This window comes from Apteryx mantelli, chromosome Z (assembly GCF_036417845.1).
Source record: "Apteryx mantelli isolate bAptMan1 chromosome Z, bAptMan1.hap1, whole genome shotgun sequence".
Taxonomy (NCBI): Eukaryota; Metazoa; Chordata; class Aves; order Apterygiformes; family Apterygidae; genus Apteryx; species Apteryx mantelli.
The window spans coordinates 61,386,335-61,403,869 of NC_090020.1; the positions used below are offsets into that span (position 1 = coordinate 61,386,335).

Here is a 17,535-nt window from a genome sequence, read left to right on the forward strand (position 1 = left end):
GTTTTCAGCAATGCAGAGTAACTAAAGACTGCGCACATACAGGGCGCTGGAGAGCACATCTCAGCTTACTTGTGCCAACCCTCTGTCACTAGTTTTGACTTTCTGCTCAATCTAGAGCACCTTTCTGAGGTGCCAAGCACATAAATGTTACATTCTCCTGCCACAGCAGAGCTGCTGGAGCACGTTGCAAAGCGACCTGCTCAGCCTGGTGGCTGGTGGGCGCCAGGGCTGCGCATGCCGCCTCTCCCTGCCGGCCCTCGTGAGGCGACAGGCACTGCTGCAAACCACCGTGCAGGCAGCGCCACCGCTCCGGCCTGACCACCAAGGCCGTTCACCGCCCACATCTTACCTCAAAAGCCAAGGAAGCATCGAGTGTTTTTAATTTAAGTTGGCCCAATAAGAGGTTTGAAGCTGCTAAATGAGTAACTGAACTGTGGATGGTAACTTCAGGATGCTCCTTAGTTAGGAAAGGAAATACCAGGCCATGTCAATTATACCGACCATGAAAGAAGCCAAGGGAAAGACCAAGCCCGTTTCACAACACTTGCCATAGCCTTTCTCACTGCTGTCCAACTGGTCACTGCCAGTGCCCTCAAAACCATGAATCAGTTACGATGAATCAGCTGCAAAAAGAAGACAGCAGCTCACAGGCACTGCTCTGCACGAAGAGGGACAAAGCAACAACCTGCCTCAGTTTAAACAGAGGCAAAAGGGCTCTGGGACAACTCTTCACTAAGCCGCATTTACTCTGAACTGATCCAGTCTGAAAAGAGATCTCCCTTGCCTTGCTTCACCGAGGCCACAGGGCTCGCGTGGTGCACAAGGAGCTACCAAGAGCTAAGGGCTGGAGAGGAGGAAAAGGCGAAGGTGGACACGGGTCTCACCCTGCCGATGTGGCAGCGCAGTGCAGATTGCCAGTGCTGGGGAAGGAAGTACAGCTCAAACCCACCTTATTTCCTTTAACAACCCACGGCGTGCATTGAACAGAGCAGCTAACCATCAGTTAGTCCCAGGGGTTGAAAGAGCTGTTTCAATCTTTTTTGCTGTGTTTGAGTGAAAACACAGCTTTTGTTGAATTTAAATATTTTCCTACAGTGTTTGCAACCTATTGATAACAGCAGCATCAGTCTTGGCTCTGAGACCTGGAAACAAAATCCAACCAAAAGAGAGCCCCATTACTCTGCTGTTATTTTTTCTCCTCTCCTCAGAGGGGCAGCCAGCATCCTTTTACCTTAAATTAACAAGAAGAGGGATAATTATGAACTTCTCAATATCTCTCTTAGCCTACACTGGCAGAAGTAATAGACCATTGTATGCGTACGTGCCACAGTAAAGCATTGCTCAAGAGGCAGTGTGAGAGACCACTCATAACTCCATTTGATTAGAGATTTATGGTTGCTGTGACGTCAACTGCCAAACTTGTCAGTGAAAACCTGAACATTTACAATCCACTGGGTGTCTACTGATCCATACTTGCCCCTCTTGGTAGCGTCCGAGAGGAAGTGACCGGCAGGTGTGACCAAACACTGGAATCTTCACTTTATTTCTTTAAGGGCACTAATACCGTCCCTCAGGCTCAATAGCAATTTAGCACTGGAACTCACTTTCCTTCCCTGGCATACTCCCTCTTGTTCCAACACAACAGTCCCCTTAGCATGAACTTTCGCAGCCAAGTGTGTATTAGATGCTGTGCTGGCATTTGGCCATATAGATTACAGGACACACTATACCACCCTGTTCAGACAGCCAAAGTACTTCAGGCTGTCAGGATTTCCATTATAAATCCCTCCCCTTACCCTTCTTTTTTCCCCACCCCAAGAATTCACAATTCTGGCATCAGAAAAGAAAAATCCCAAGCTGAATCCAAGAGGAAATATGCTTTTTGAAAAATGCACGTTCTACATTTTAGAAAGACAAACAAGAAGCTTCCTTGCCTTGGAGGGCAGGAGTGCTCTCCCCCTGCTCTCCTCCTGCCCAGGCGTTGCGACAGGCTCTGCCGTCTAGCAAGGGCCTCCGACAGCTGGCGGGCAGCACCAGGAGCTCGCCAGGCGTTTCCTTCCCTGCTCGCTAGCTCACCAGCTCGCCCCTGTCTCTGACAAGGGGTGCTGCTCCCTACGGCTTCTGCGGACGCTGAGCTACTGTGTGACGAGCAGTGACCTTCAGCTCGCGCTCTCAGCGTCAGCGAGCTCCAGCAGCCCCAGGGAGCCTCCACAGCAAGTGTCGGTAGCTCACTCTCCTTTTGCTTTTTCTTCCCTCTCAGCAGCAATTTCTGGCTAAGCTCCTGTTTCCTCCCTGGCTTCCTCAGCAGCTCCCAGTTCCCACCACCCACCCCAGCAGCCAGAAGCCCTCGGTTGCACCTCCTCCTCCATATTCCCCAGGAATTACCCGGCCCCCCAGCGCCCTCCCCGGCCTCAATGCATCTGCAGTCTACTTCATACACCCCCATGAGCAATCCCAGATCGCTCTTTCACCTTCAGGTAGTTTCCATTACCTTCCTAATCACCCAAACTCCCAACGACTAATAAATATAACACACTAAACTATTTCTTAGTGCAAGAGATGTAAAACAAACCCTTCCAGCAGCACAAATACACTGCTATAGACACAGCTGAATTCAAACGGAGTTTCATCCCTATATTTTAGAAAACTGTAAAGAGGTTTCCTTGCATTTGAGGGTAAAAATGCACTCCTTTAACTGAACTATTGCCCAGGTATTGCATTGGCTCCAGATCAAAGAAGACCCCAAGTGACCACAGCAAGGGAAACAGGGGAAGGCATGAATAGCAATACACAAAGAGAAAAGAGGGCATAGAAAGGACAGAGGAGTGAACAGAGGAGAACTTGTGTGGATAGCTGAAAAGGGAGAGTATTGAGGAAAGAGACTGCACTGTTTGGGACTGAACGGGACAAGTGCCAGGGGAAACCCGCCTTGTAGAAAAAGCAGAAGTACAAGAGGAAACACTGGAAAGGAAGAAAATAGGGTGAAACATTAAGGAAACCTCAGCACTCGGTGATGAGAAGAGAATACTGAAGTCTGGCCCTGAAAAGGTTTCATGTGGGAAGAAGCTCAGTCATCTCCCTGGCAATGTTCAAGGAGAGCTCAGATCCCACAGGAGAAACTGCTCCGAACCAGGGGCCCCAAACCTGCCAGGTGTCATCTGGTCATGGGAGAGACGACCTGAGGAACGGTGGAGGGAACCTTGCTCTGCCGGGCCGCTTCTAGCAGCCTTTCAAGACAAACCTCTGCCCCATATGACTAAACATGCACCCGTTAAAGGCATGACTGCCCACGTCCCAGCCGTACAGTCAGAGTGCTAAGGAACAGGACTGCAGATGCAGTCACGCTTCTCACAAACAAACGCAGACATCCCGCAGCATGTGACAGACATGCAGCTGGCCTCACCACAGAGGCAACGTGATTTGCAGTTGCACAAACCTGACGAACATGTGCAACCGTGGCGTGTCCAGGTGTGCTTTTTGTCTTGTAACACAAGGCGGCTGCGTTTGGCCACACCAGGCGCTTTCAGCCATTCGTGTGGCAGAAGATGAGATGCAGAGGCCTTGCAAGAGAGAGCAAGGGGGAAGAGGCTGACAGCAGTTCTGGCAAACCGGGTTCGCAGTTTGATCAGGCCTGTCTCAGGCTAGTTTCTCTGGAGCACTTCTTTACTTTTTGCCTGAATGTAGGAGCTTCCGAAGGTGGCTGTGACCTTGACATGCTTCTGTCAGAAAATTCTTTAGTAAAACCCTCTTTGAACTATAGGAAAGTGGATTGTGAAGACAGAAAATGGTGTGAGGGGGAGATAACCCAAAAGAGGTCTCCCAGATGAAGCTATCAACACTCTGAAAAGACTTTAGGGAACAGGAGCTACTTCAGCCCAGACTGGTAAACCTGCCTGGTAACACAGCCTTGTTCCAGCACAGCAAAGCGGGAGAAATGGAAACTAAATTCCCAGAGCAGCCTCCCTTCTCAGCAGCCTAACAAACCTCCCCTCTGCCCTTTCTAAAGCCTTTTCCAGTACACGGCACAGGTCCCCGAAATGAGATACACTGGCCTGTTGAAGTTTCAAAGTTGAGATAACATACGTGCTGCTAATTTAGTTTCTGCCTTGTGACTTGCAGTGGGGGGTGTTGCTGGCAGGTTGCAGCTCACCTGCGCGTGAGTCTGGCGGCCCCGACCATCGGCTCCGCTGGTGGCCCATCACTAAGAAGGCGCCTGCTCTGCCAACCACAGCACTGGCAGCAGCCGTCTTCGGAGGCTCCAAAAAGCCAAGACAAGTTTTTATGACTAATTTCATATATGAAATTGTGTCAGAGGCTGAAGTTGTCCTAAACTCTGTCCTAAGCTCCCCCCCATCAACAAAATCATATTTTTAACCATGAGAAGGGGTGAACATGGGAACTATGACCAGACGCTGCATACAGGACCCTGGGATGGTACGGCTCTTCTAGGACAGGGACACATTTAGATCATATAACTGGGCACAGCAAAGTACCAAAGACCAAACAAGGCTTGTGAACACTCTATGTGATTACCATGTACTTGTACTACAGTATGTCAATAACGGATCACCAATCATTTACTTCCTAAATGATTACTGTGAAAATTTACTTTGAATTAGTTCTTATCAACTATTACATAATAGTACACTGCCTCTCCTAGCCTCTGTATTTCAAATGATCCATAGGCTGTAAAAATAGAATACTTGCCCTAAAAAGACATTCAAATGAATGTATGCCTGGACTTCTGGCTGCTAGGTAGCAATTATCTATTTAATTATATGGCTCCTTTCTTTGCACCCTCTATTGCAAAGAAAAGATTCTTTTGTAGATGAAACAATCCTCAAACATTCCCAAAATCATGACCGCTGATTACCATTTCTACATATGCAGAACAAAAGATGCTGCTGTCTAAAAACAAGTGGTAAAAGTCCTGCTCCACTACAAAGGAATTTCAGGATTTTAAACAGAGCCATATTTTCTTCTTTTATAGCTTTGTATTCCCAACTTTCTGCAACAAACAAAACCCTGTGGACCAGATATGTGTGTGGCTCCCTCCCATTGACCTAAATGAGAGTTCGCACGTTTGTCCAAGGGCAGGCGTTGGACAAATGCCATAACAGAAGAGATGCAGCTTTGTATTCTGTAATTTCACCTTAGGCATCAGCCAGGTCACAACCAATGCTGCTAGACAGAAATGATATATCCGGTGCCTGTTATTGCTTTCTCATGATGAATTCCAGGAATAAATTAACTGGCTGTATGTTTTTAATTGTATTAAATCTCCACAGCAAAGATATAGAGATTTTAAATGAGATTAAGTCTGCAAAATTCTGAGTTTCTGTAGATGACTCTACTGTGGGTGCATCTCATCTTTGAAAATGAGATATTTGACATATTTGAACATATTGGACTGATATACACTGATGAACAAAATGACTTGTGAATTCTTTTCCTATATTTGTTAAAGAAAAAGGTCACATTTGAAAGAACGTTTTTAAGACGATCAGGCAGGGCTGTATCTAGTTGTTCTCTGGCCAGGACACGAGTCTAGATATCATAAACCTTGCATGGATTAACCATGTGGACAACTGTCCTTCTGGAAGCACTTGCTTAAGTGTTTTCCAAAACTCAAGAACTGAGAAAAATGAAATTAAAAGCTGCAGTAAGTTATAAGGAAAATACTTTCAACTAAGTAAGCAGATGCTGTAATGCTACTGGCACAAAAGTAGCAGTGGACCCAGTAAAATTAATCTTGAGAAAATGAGTTGCTAGCCACAAGACGCCTGGCTGCAAATATTGGCAGGCATACTTCTCAGAGCAACAGTTTCAGTAACGTGACCTTTCAATAACCCAACTTCGCGCTGTGTCATCTATCTATCTGAATTATAAGAAGGGAAGGGCTTCCATTCTCAATACAGCTCAAAAAAGAACTGATCTCTCCCCCAACATATGAGAAATGTTTTGTCTGCAGCATTGTTCAGTTCTTAAGCCCATGATTACCTTTGCAAGCACAACTGGTTTGATTAGAAAACGTAAAACTGTTTTTGCACATACCTTCTCAAAAATAAGTAGTTTCCAGAACAGTTTTCTAAGATACAGGAATCAATTTCCTGCTAATTTTGATGTTTTACTGTTTATAGATATCCTGAAATGGCACCAGCACCGTAAGTATGGTTAGCTTTTCAATAGACACACAAGTCTGACATGCCCTAACATCTGTTTATGTTGATAACCACTCCTCTCTCTTATACGAATACACTTCTAATAGAAAAGATGAAATATCATCTCTTGAAAACCAGGTTTCCTGGATTATTTCTGAAGTAAGTGGTAAGATAAGAAAGCATGGAGCTAAAACCTACAACTAGTTCTGATGTGCACGGCCGAGCTGCTCATCTGTCACACCGGGGCTGGCAAATTCTGTAAACCAGCAGGGGTTACATCAAAACATGTAATTTTTATTTAAAGGACATTCTTCTGCCAGTGATATGCCATCATCTAAACAGATGCATCTTGAGCCATTTATGGATTTAATTGTGTCTCAAAAGCACAAACCTGACATTGTCGGTGTCATGAAATAAGCAGAACACTTTTATACTGAAGCTGCATAAAGCAGAAGGCGACAAGAGCTGCCAGGTCGCTGCTTCAGTGGCTGGTGTCGGCCAGATCCCTGGCCATTGCTGTTTTCCCCAGAGGGCTGCGGTAGGCACTGCCTTGACAGAGTTCCCAAGTTCTCTCACAAACATAAATAGACATATTTGCATACATCCCTGCATTTATCTAGAATAAGATTACCTTAGTCCTCAACTAAGCCAATGAAGCCAACCAGCTTAATTAGGGTTTAAACTTCTACTATTACATCTCGTGTCAGGGTACAGCCAATAGAGCAGTGCTTGACTGCACTGCCAGGTGAGGACTGGGGAAGCTGGATACTTGTTTGGAACAAACAAGTTAAAATTTCTAACGTTTGTTTTAATGAAACCATTTTATGATTTGAAAATGTCTATTTAAGAGCACCATGAAGAGGGAAGGAGGAGGTGGCCCTGCTCATTCCCTCCTTCCTCACAGGTCTCTGAGGGCTGCCAGAGTTATACCACAAGATCACTTTTTTCCTTTAGACGATCACAGGCAAACAGTAAAAAATGTGAAAACCTGCATATGGGACAGGTTCTCTCCACTGCTCACTAGAGAGAACACCGAGAACTGCTCTAGTTAACATCTTCCAGTCTCAATCTATGTAGCAGTCACCTAATCTCTGTAAAATACACAAACAGAAACATAAAATACCTATAACCAATTCATCTGTTCAGGCAGAATAAAACTAACATTTGAATAGCAAAAACAAACTCACTGAGCTCACCTCAACAATAAACTGGCTAAAGGAAAGTTTTATGACAAAGTATTACTTGTCACACTCGTGCCCTTAAGGAGGCTACTTCACATGAAACCTGGGAGAAGAGGGTGTGGGATTCTGCAGGCTGCTCTTATCCCCGGGGCTGGTATTTGCCCTCACCACAGTCACGAAGTCTGAGACACAGAGAACTGCCTTTGGTTTACGAGAAAATTACTGAAGTAGCAGAAGGGAGACAGACTGCGTTCATAATAGTATTAACTTTGCTCTCTGTTGGTAACAAAGGAGAGAAGTTCTTGTTACTGAAATACATTCAAACAGGAAAAAAACTGAACAGCAAACAAAAGAAACATTGGTCAGTTCATTCTGGCACACAACAGGCTGCAATCTTGCTGCCAATGTCAATGTATTACAAGCCGTGTAGCTATAAATTTCAGCTGTGTTTAAATAAACACCAGCATACAGAATTGCTCTCGGGTCCATCTAATGCGGTCAGTCTGTAGACAGCACAGAATCTCTACATTTCTGCAGCTGAATGGCACACGCACAAACCATTTTTTTTCAGTTGCTTTCAAAGTATACATACCTGCAATCCCTTGTAGCAGCCCACAGACATTAAAAATACTTTTCTTCATAATACTCTGCACACACATAGTAAAGACGGACACAAACGCCACAGCGCAGAGAATCATGATTCCCACAGCTAGGAAAATAGCGGTAGCCTGCCAGAACCCACTGGCAATCTCACTGAAGTTTTCGGCGTAAGGACCACAAAGCGTGTCTCGTCTAGAAACCTGCATGTGGGAGATCCTGGTGCAACGCCCGTAGATGCCCAGTGTTGGGTGGTAGGGTTCCTGTGACCCTCCTGTTCTGTTGTCCATGTCCTCAGAGCTCAAAGGCTTGGCTTTGCCAATGAGCCAGTCTGCACTCATGAAAGCTATGAGCTCTGCAAAAGCCACAACAATACTCAGGAGTGTCCATAGCATTGACCGACACGTTACAATGACATGACACATATTGATGTCCAGTGCTTGTGATCAGTGCAGTTGACAGTCTTAAATCCAGGCACAAGGGGAAAAAATTAAATTAAAAAAGAAAAAAAACCCTCTAAGAAAATCACTGCTGCTGCTCTGCTTTTTCAGCTCTCTCACAACAGCCAAGACAAAATTTCTCAGGAGAAAAAGTTAACTGCCCAAAGTTTTGCAAGCAGTATGGTCATTTGTTCTCTCTGCTTAGTTCCTCCTTTCTTCTCTCCTGGATGCTGAGCTCTGAAGTGTGCTTTTCTTTCTTAACATTCATACTGGCACATGATGCTCCAGGCTGGCGGGGATGGCCCCAAGGACTGCCCACTAGATTGACATCACACACCTACAAGAAAGAATATATCAGCAGTGAGAAAAAGGATTCATTTGCACCCTACACATCCCAGGAACAAGCCAACGTCCTGCGCAGATCCAAAGCCACACGCAGAGGTTCCAACAACGGCCGCTCAAAGGGAGTCTGCTGGAAACCTCCCAGCTTCGTCTCGAGGGAACGATTACTCTCCTGCTGCCTGGCTGTACTTACAGTATCTGCTCTGTCCCATCTGACTTGCAGTTGTTTGACAAACGCTTTGTGAGAAAGGTCTCAGTAACACCAAACGGTCCCACCCACTTCTACCACCACTCCCACATCATCTTCCTCTGGTTGAAATTACTAAGGTTGATGGCAGTTACCCAGCAAAGTGTTCGTACATGTTTAAGCAGTTTTAAAGATGTGCAGTTCAGTTAAATTGCTGTCCTGCCTTTGGTCCTGGGACTCTAATGAGAAGGCTGGCACAGTACCCACCTTTGGGGAGGAAGCAGGACACAGTCCTTACGTGCTACAGTCACCGAGGGCACAAAGCTCAATGAATGAACCTCATTTCTACTCACTTTCCAGAATTACCGTAACTAGATTTCTGCTGATCGTTGCTGATCTAGCCTCTGTCTCAAGAGGAGACAAACAGGATTACAGCTGGGTACAGTCCACCCACTGGAACGCAGCAACTATATGGTGACGCAGCCCATCATTTCAGAGCTTGGAAACAGTTTTGCAGAACTCGTCTTTCATAATATTCTTAACTTCTGTTCAGCTTTAAGCCAGGGTTTAAGAAAAGTGATCCTCCTGCAGGTATGTAACATCTCATCTTGAATTAATGCTGACACTGGCAGCCTTAGGGTGACCCTACACTACCGTAAATATGAATCTGCAGAAAAATGTCCTGATCACTGCCAAGCCACCAATAGCTCCAGTTAGAGAGGTTGCTAGAGAGCTACAAGATTTTTCACTCCCCTAAATCTGTTCCTTCCATAACCTTCTGCAGGCTGGGACTGCAGCAGAAATATTCCCCAGAGGTTTCCCTAAGCATCTACGCTGCCTTTGAACAGTAGCTGATGACATTCCCAGGGTTATACTTATCTTAGTACAAGAGGCAATCAGAGATTGTTACACATCTAAATTGTATCCAAATAGCATGCTTAAAATAACAAATGGATCATCGCATATGCCTCCATGCTTGAACTTGAAATGTGTCACTTGAAAAAAGGGGGGGAAAGCAGGAAATGTACTCATGTTACCCATTCAGTGATGAGGACATAGCACTTTTAAGTTTTACTCACAGAAAAAGATACTAACATTCAACTGGTTCTGAAGGCAAAAGAATCTAGTACCAAAACAGCATCTTATTACTATGGTTGCCAAATAGGAAATGCTCAGTGGATGCCAAAAAAAGAAAAAAAAAGGCATTCCCATTCTTGTCTCAAAGCTTTCAGCTTTGTTAAAGAGTAATGGAGTTGTTATTTAATTTTGTAGGAGTTCTGAGGCCAATGGTCAAACCCTAGTCCCACTGAATGCAAAACCAAAAACATCCCACAACTTAACAGGTCCAGAATTTCATCCAGGAATTTTGCTCTCTCCTATACTAGTATTAGTGAATGATGCACAAGAGTCTGTCCTCATTGCTTCTCTCTTCCTCACCTAGCTCTGTAGACTTCTCTGGTACTGACACATGTACAGAGCTAAGCTGCCATGCCACCAGCTGAATTTTGTCTCCCTCACTTCTATGTTACCTCATAGCCTGTTTTTTTCTGATATATCCTCCTGCATATTTTCCTGATATTTTACATTTGACATGGCTTAGAGTAGATTTCACAACTTTCAACTTCTCTATTACCACCGGTAAACTTGAGAAACATATCAAAGTACTTGAAAGAGAACTTAGTCTACAGTGCATATGTCTGGCAACGAGGCAACTCATTTCATAGGCTTTATTAGGTAAATTATTAAAGTTTACTAAGTTGCATGTTAAAAAAGGCATAACATATTTATTTGTGCTTTTAGTTGCACTAAGACAATAGTTCAGATCACTTTCCATTTTTCTGGAGTAGCTGAGAAGAACATGAAGTCTTCAATCAGCCTGACACGCTGATGACTCCAATACACCCTTTGTAATAACAGAGAGCTGACGTGTTAGTCTGCCAAAAGTAGTTAATTCTCTCAGTATTTCCACTTTAAATAACAAGTGGAATGGAGGGAAAATCCACTACAATCCTACATTCTTCTGATGTCATCAGCACTATTAAGAGAGAAATTAACAGAAAATCTCTTTGGGCGTTTGGGATTTTTTTTTGTTTTGATTAAAGAGAAGTTCCAAAAGGGTCTAGAATCTGTATTTCTGTGCAAGAAAACCATGTAAACCCCTTGTCTTCGCAATTATCCTTTTTCACTACAGGTGCAAGGGAAGAAAACAGTTAAAAGGCCTCCTTAGCTGAGCTTACTCTGTTCCTGCTAAACATAATAAAATACTGTTTCTAGAATGAGATACTGTTTATAGATGAGAACAAAGTTCTTATTTACTTAAAGAGGTGGAAATTCCAGATGAACATTGGGAGCCATAAAACATACGGCACTGATAAGAAATGTTCGATGTGTATTAGAATGAGAAGGGAAAGTCCACACAATTGAGTTCTTTCCCATTTTAAAAACAAGTGAACTGGTAACACTCTGAAACACAGTATCTCCAGGAAAGTCAATACATTAGCAAAAATAGCCTAGTCAAAAAATGATATGGAGGTAGTGTCAAATCTTAATACTTTACTAGAACATACACTTCCCAAAGCAACATACCAAAACTTCTATATGTAACACATGAAAGTTAATAAAGGTCACCATTAACTATAGTTTAAGAAAATATACTTAGCTTTCAAATTAAACTTGCACAATTCAGCTGTTCCCAGATGACCAGTACTTTATTCCATTATGAAACATATTTCCAGAACAAAATATCATGAACGTGTGAATTCACAGAAGTGCTTCTGCATAAATTTATTCTTGTACAAGTGATGCCTCGAAGGGGAACACCGCTCGCCTGCAACTCCTTTTAGGAGCAAGCAGACAGAAGCCTGCACAGCATATCAGATCAGAGGAGCGGCAGGGGCATTGCTCATTGGTGAGACTTGCCAGATATAGGTTGTAGATAAAGCCCTGGAGATAATTTACAGTTCAGACATGCTTGTGTAGTTAACCTTTTCCTTCCAAAGCACACTGCCTTCAGTTCGTAGATGAAGTTAACCAATTCTCACATTGCTGCTGTCAGAAACTTTATGTCGTGCCTCCAAGTCTTTTCAGCAATAGGTGTCACTACATAACGCTGTACTTCATGAAGCTTCCCGCCAGCACCCTGCTCACCCCTCTTCTCCCACTCTTTGCTTGATAAACTCAAGCTGTGTTCTCGTGAGGCTGAAAATTAACTGTTTATTCCTCCTCTCAGTTTTCTGTCCCTTGGCAAGTTTTCTCCATACTAGAACTGCATGTTCTTCACAGCACGCCACTCAACATCCACTTCCGAATGACTGTCAAAATATTTGCTTTGACAGTCCAAATTCAACACACATACCAGGGCTTCTATATTACCCCTTCTATATTAACTCATTCAAAAAAATTCTCACTAAGAAAGCAGCCTTCTTCTCTTAGGTTCACCCCTTAGACATTTAGGCCTCTCCTCATGTTACTGTTGTTACTATCGCATGCAGCTGGGCAGGGCCTGAAGGAAGCCACCTGTGCTGAGCAACAGGCTGCGCCAGAGGAAGCGGCAGCCCCGGTACGGCGAGGGCTCGCGTGAGCCACGGGCCAAGCCAGGCCACAGCTCAGCGGCACAAGGGCCCCCGCGGCGCAGGCTGCCCGGGCTCTTCGCAGCCTCCCTCCTGGCCCACTCTGCCACACAACCTGGCACAGCTCCCTGAGGCACTCTAAGCCACACCGATAAAGTTATCCAGGTTACTCTTTTTTTGGAGGAGACAGAAGGGTTTTTTTTTTAAATAAGGTCATTTCAGCAAACCAGTTTACAGTATGGCCCCCAAGAAATAAACTGTGGCAGCAGCAAACTCTGATGCTGCAGCAGGAACAAGTGGCAAAAGGACCCTCAACCCGTTCTCATTGCCAAAGCCAAAACACCACAGCCCGACACCTTCAGTCTCGCTCACGCTCTTCCCTGAACCATATTCGCAATACAGCTCTGCCTTAAGTGAACTCTATTAGAGCTAAAAGACATAAGTGAGTACGTAGGATCCTCACAGCATTCAGAGTGGATAAAACCGAGTTCTTGAAAGCAAGGACTAACCATCTTTGGGTTATTTTAATCACACAAAGCAAACTATCTTAAAATATCACTAAAACTGCCTTCCTTTTTAGACACAATTTTGACTGCCAGATATTCTGTCTGTTACATTACACATTTCTAGCTAAGAATATCCAACTGTTGCCTTTTAGTGAGAAAACTCTACTCATCTTTTACTACATAATATTGCTATATGTTAAGTAAATAGGTAAGACCTTTCTATTTTTCTGAATTAGATGAAGAAACACACTTGCCTCCATTTTGCTTACACTGCCAAAACTAAAAAGTTAGAAGCTGAGCCAAATTATAATATCTGAATTAAGGACTTGATTTTAAATTTTAGAGACATTGAGCTGCAGAGTTTTGCTTTGGCATATCATGCAGATAGGAAGGAACAGCTGCAAAGTTTAAATCTGAGTCAACCACATACCGCTGTTGTTTATTTTAAAAAGGTGTCCTACAAGCAAAGTACAAGAGACCTGCAAGTACCTTTCTGCACTATGTTATGGCCAGTTCTCTATATCCCCCACATGGTTTTGACTGGAGACAGAGGGTTCACACTAAACCTTGGAAATCAGCTTTCCCCCTTCCCAGCCTGATTCTGTCAGTTCAAGAGCAAGAATAAATCATCTTTAGATAAGTGGCTTTTGGCTTGGCTTAAACAAATAGCTGAATGGAAGGCCACACAGACTGCTGAAACAGTCCCAATTTATAAAATAAATGCTGGCACAATTAGACCTTTTCTTCTAAAGTTTGGTATAGTCCAAAACAACTATGCAGAGGAATTTCTAAACTTTGTTTACAAAACACAAGCTTGAGCATCTTAGAACTTAAAATGTGCAAAACTTGCAAGCCTGGGTCCTGCTTTCCCTGAAACACTGTTCATTAGCAGTGATAAACATTGAGAGAATGCTTTGAACTGTGAGAGTGGAAGTAGCTGCTAGTTATGATGATGTCTGCAAACCCACTATTTAAAACAAACACAGAGAGGCTCATAGGCTAAGACTCAGTTACCTCAGGTTGCCCCCCGGGTCAGTGTGAGCCCCGCTCCATGCAACTGCCGGCCCTCGGTGCTGCCGGATGAGCCGGCCACCATCGGTCCCCCTGCCTGGGAGAGCAAGTCAGCCACCAGATCACAGAGGTAGGAGGGACTACACTTGTGAGGGAGAGTGTGGGAAGAGGATTAGCGATGATTCATTTTCTGGGTGAGTGATAAATGGAAAATAGCTTTATTATCCCAGGGACTGAAAAGGAAGAGGAGAGCATTTACTGAGAAACAGCAGCCGCAAACTGAGAGGGATGAGGAAAAAGAAAATGCAAGGAAGCAAGAGGAAAAAATAGTTGCCATATGCACTTGGTAAAGGATGGATCAGTGGTGGTGCCACTTCTCCCGTTTCATTCCCCTCGCAGTGTGCTGCCTGTTCCTCCAGAAGGGCTGCCTGGGAGGAGAGGTCAAGCTCCTGCCAACAAACTTCCAGATCAGCCTTCGAAGGCCTGCACCAACAAGCGATTTCTCAGATGGTGCCACCATGAACACCAACTCCTCTTGCCGGTGGCGCACCTCTACGTTTCTATCCCCACATGCTTATACGTGACTCCAAGTGTAAGAAGACGTACCTTCATCACACTCCCCTGCCACAGGAGACCAGGGGAGAGGATCAGGACTGAACTTAAGGAAAGAGCAGTTGTCACAAAAGCTCAGCACAAGCCGCCTCTGCCGGCCACGCAGGGCTCTGCTGGCGCTAGCTGCTCTGTGGGAAGTGGTGCATACCTACCACTGAAAGCACCTGCACCTAGAAGAGAGAAGGGCACTCGGACATCTTCAGTGTGATGGGTTTGCGTGTGGGTTTTTGTTTTTTTTTTTAATTCAACACCTTTCATAGAGTTCATCAGAAATCTTCAGTCTCACATAACGAAACAGGAGAAAGTGCTTTAAAACTGAAGTGGTTGCACAGCCCCAGACAAACACATAGCATAAGCAAAGGATTCCCTTCCCCTCCATCCACCTTCTTATTTTCACCAAATTATTCCCTACTAAAATAACATTCCATATGAAGAACAGAACTTGTTACGTGGAGAACAGAAAGCAAACTGTTGATTAGACTTCACTTGTGAAGTTAAAAAAAAAAGAGAGCAAAAATTTGCATATATCATAAATATTTAACTGTTATAAAGCTGCAAAGGCACACTAATGTGTGCATTATTGTGACAGCCTGTTGAAAAGATGCCATATTCTGCTCAGACAGATGCAGTTCGCTGGTAATAGAAGGAATGTAGACTTACAATACATCATGTCTTAATCCTGTCGGCATGATATAAGATGTGAAATGTAACTAAAATATTTTGCAAAATTGTTAAAACTCACTGAAGTACCATAATCGGTTCCATATTTCCTTTCCCTTTATTTGAATTATGCCCTGTTTATTTCAGCCTTTTCTTACCAAAGACAGCGCTTGTGGATGTGAAATCTTAAATTAATCTCTCTAGCCCTCATGTGCCCAAATTCTATGTATGCCAACAGGTAAAGAGAAAAAGCTGACAGTGAATGTTCTCCTGAGGCAGTGCGAGTAGGTTACTTCATCCCATCTTGCTAGCAGGCTTTTTACTACTGAGCTATGAAAAATGCCATCTAATTACAGGTGGGAATGAGAGAACGAGAGTTTCCAAATTTTCAGACCAACTGAAGGGGAGGTTTAAACACAGGATTCGTTTCCTTCTTTCCTCATCCAGACAAAACTTTGCATATTGCCCCCCCACTGAGAGATCAACTAACTTGGATTTTCAGCATCTCCAAGTCTGAACTGCAAATTCTCAAGCAGGAGATTTGTTCCATTGCTCCTTATTTATTGACTTACAAAATTCCTTAAACCTACAGCCATTACACTATGTTTTGAAAACTTATCTGAGATCTGCTGTAATTCCAAAATTTATTAAAACTTACAAGGCAAAGAAAAGCTAATGTGTAGTATTTCTATTGTTGGTATCTCAAGAGAAAATTACACATCACATAAAAAATCATCACTAAGGGAGCAATCTTGGCTACAATTCCTGATAGCCTAACTCTTCAGGAATTTACCAACGGGGAGCGGACCAGTGAGTTTGCTTTGCTTCATTCCTCACTAGGTCACTGAAGTCACAATATTCAAAGAGTCTCATCTTAAGCCCCCTTTCTCGGTTACCTACAGTATTACATCTGTCAAGCAGACCCAGATTATTCACTGTGTTGTAATTAGTTCTTATAACAACCCTAATTACAACTTCTAAAGGATTTTTGGAGAGAGGAGGGAGAATGGGTGGCTAGAAGGAAAATGGGAAGTCAGGAGGAAAGTACTGCTAATATTTGGTAGCAAAGAAATCCTTGCTATTTTTGTACTAAGGGTTTTTACCTTAAAAGGAAGCTAGGCTTTTGCTGTTTAAATAGTTAATAGTGTGTACATGAGCTAGAGCATCAGCCCAGAAAAACTTGGAATCTGTTCTTGTGTAAAGCAATTTACTCCATGAGTTCATTGTGACAGATTTGGAACTGCTTTTAATTATTTATGAATATTGTATTAAGTTATTTATTATACAAATATACTGGTTATTGTTTAATAAGAGGCTGGTGAAAAAAACAATCAGGAAAGGAAAGAATGACTCAATTATGCCACTTCTTAGCAAACACTGGAGAAACACTGCTTGCTGAAAAGACAATACTAAGACAGGAAAGACCTCGTGAATGCAAGAGATCAAAGACACTATGGCTGTTTAGGAAGGAACAGTCTCTCAAATGGAAGGGAAGAGAAGTTGTTTTGGACAAACAAGCTTAAGAAATAGGTGCCTGCTGAAGGCACCTGTTAAGATTGGCCTGCTTGGATCACCATCTTGGGCCCTTATGTCTTTAGACAAGACAGACACACCTGAAAACAGCCTTTGCTCCTATTCTTAAGCAAACACCACATTAATTTTAAAAATTATCAAAGGGAAACTGGTGCCACTTCTCCTTTACAGTTGTGGCTGTGTTAGCACAGCAAACACAACAGTTAGCCTTCAGCCTGGCCTAACATGTGCAGGTGGGTCACTCTTTTACTACCACAAGAGCTAAGGACCAAGGAGGTCTCAAAGTGCAGCAATCCTGTAATCATATTTTCCACCAACTATTACTCATTGCATATACCTGTAAACAATCTTTTATGTCAGTCCCTGCAGACAGCCTGTAGTTAACAAGTCACATCACAGGTATCCACCACTCTCCTGGTCGCACCGCTTAACATCCCCATGATGCTGAAGGAACTGTGGGTCAGAACAACACAGCTCAGCGAACTGCCCACCTAGAAGATCAATTACAGATGAGCCCGGGAGATGGAGAACCTGTCATGTTTCAAAATGCATATATTCATTTAATTTTCTCTTAATTCAAACTGAAAATGAAACATCCTTCAAAAAAAATCAATACAGACTAGTGACTCAGCACAGTAACCTGTACAAACTGGCGTACGTCACAGGAACATCCCTCTTGAACAAATACTATCATTTCTTTGGACCTAGAGCAAAGGGGAATCAGCAATGACTCAAG

General features: G+C 43.6%; 1 protein-coding gene across 8 annotated transcripts in view; it reads right to left on the reverse strand.

Moving 5' to 3' along the window:
- Window positions 1-17,535, reverse strand: part of LHFPL2 (LHFPL tetraspan subfamily member 2) — a 130,974-nt gene that overhangs the window by 12,123 nt on the left and 101,316 nt on the right. For all 8 annotated transcript variants that reach the window (XR_010886887.1, XR_010886888.1, XM_067315729.1 and 5 more), the window contains one exon: window positions 7,935-8,716. Coding sequence is in view for 6 of the 8 variants with exons in the window: in XM_067315729.1 (XP_067171830.1) it covers window positions 7,935-8,364 (430 nt within the window). In the remaining 2 variants the exon portion in view is untranslated. The remainder of the gene's footprint in view (window positions 1-7,934; window positions 8,717-17,535) is intronic.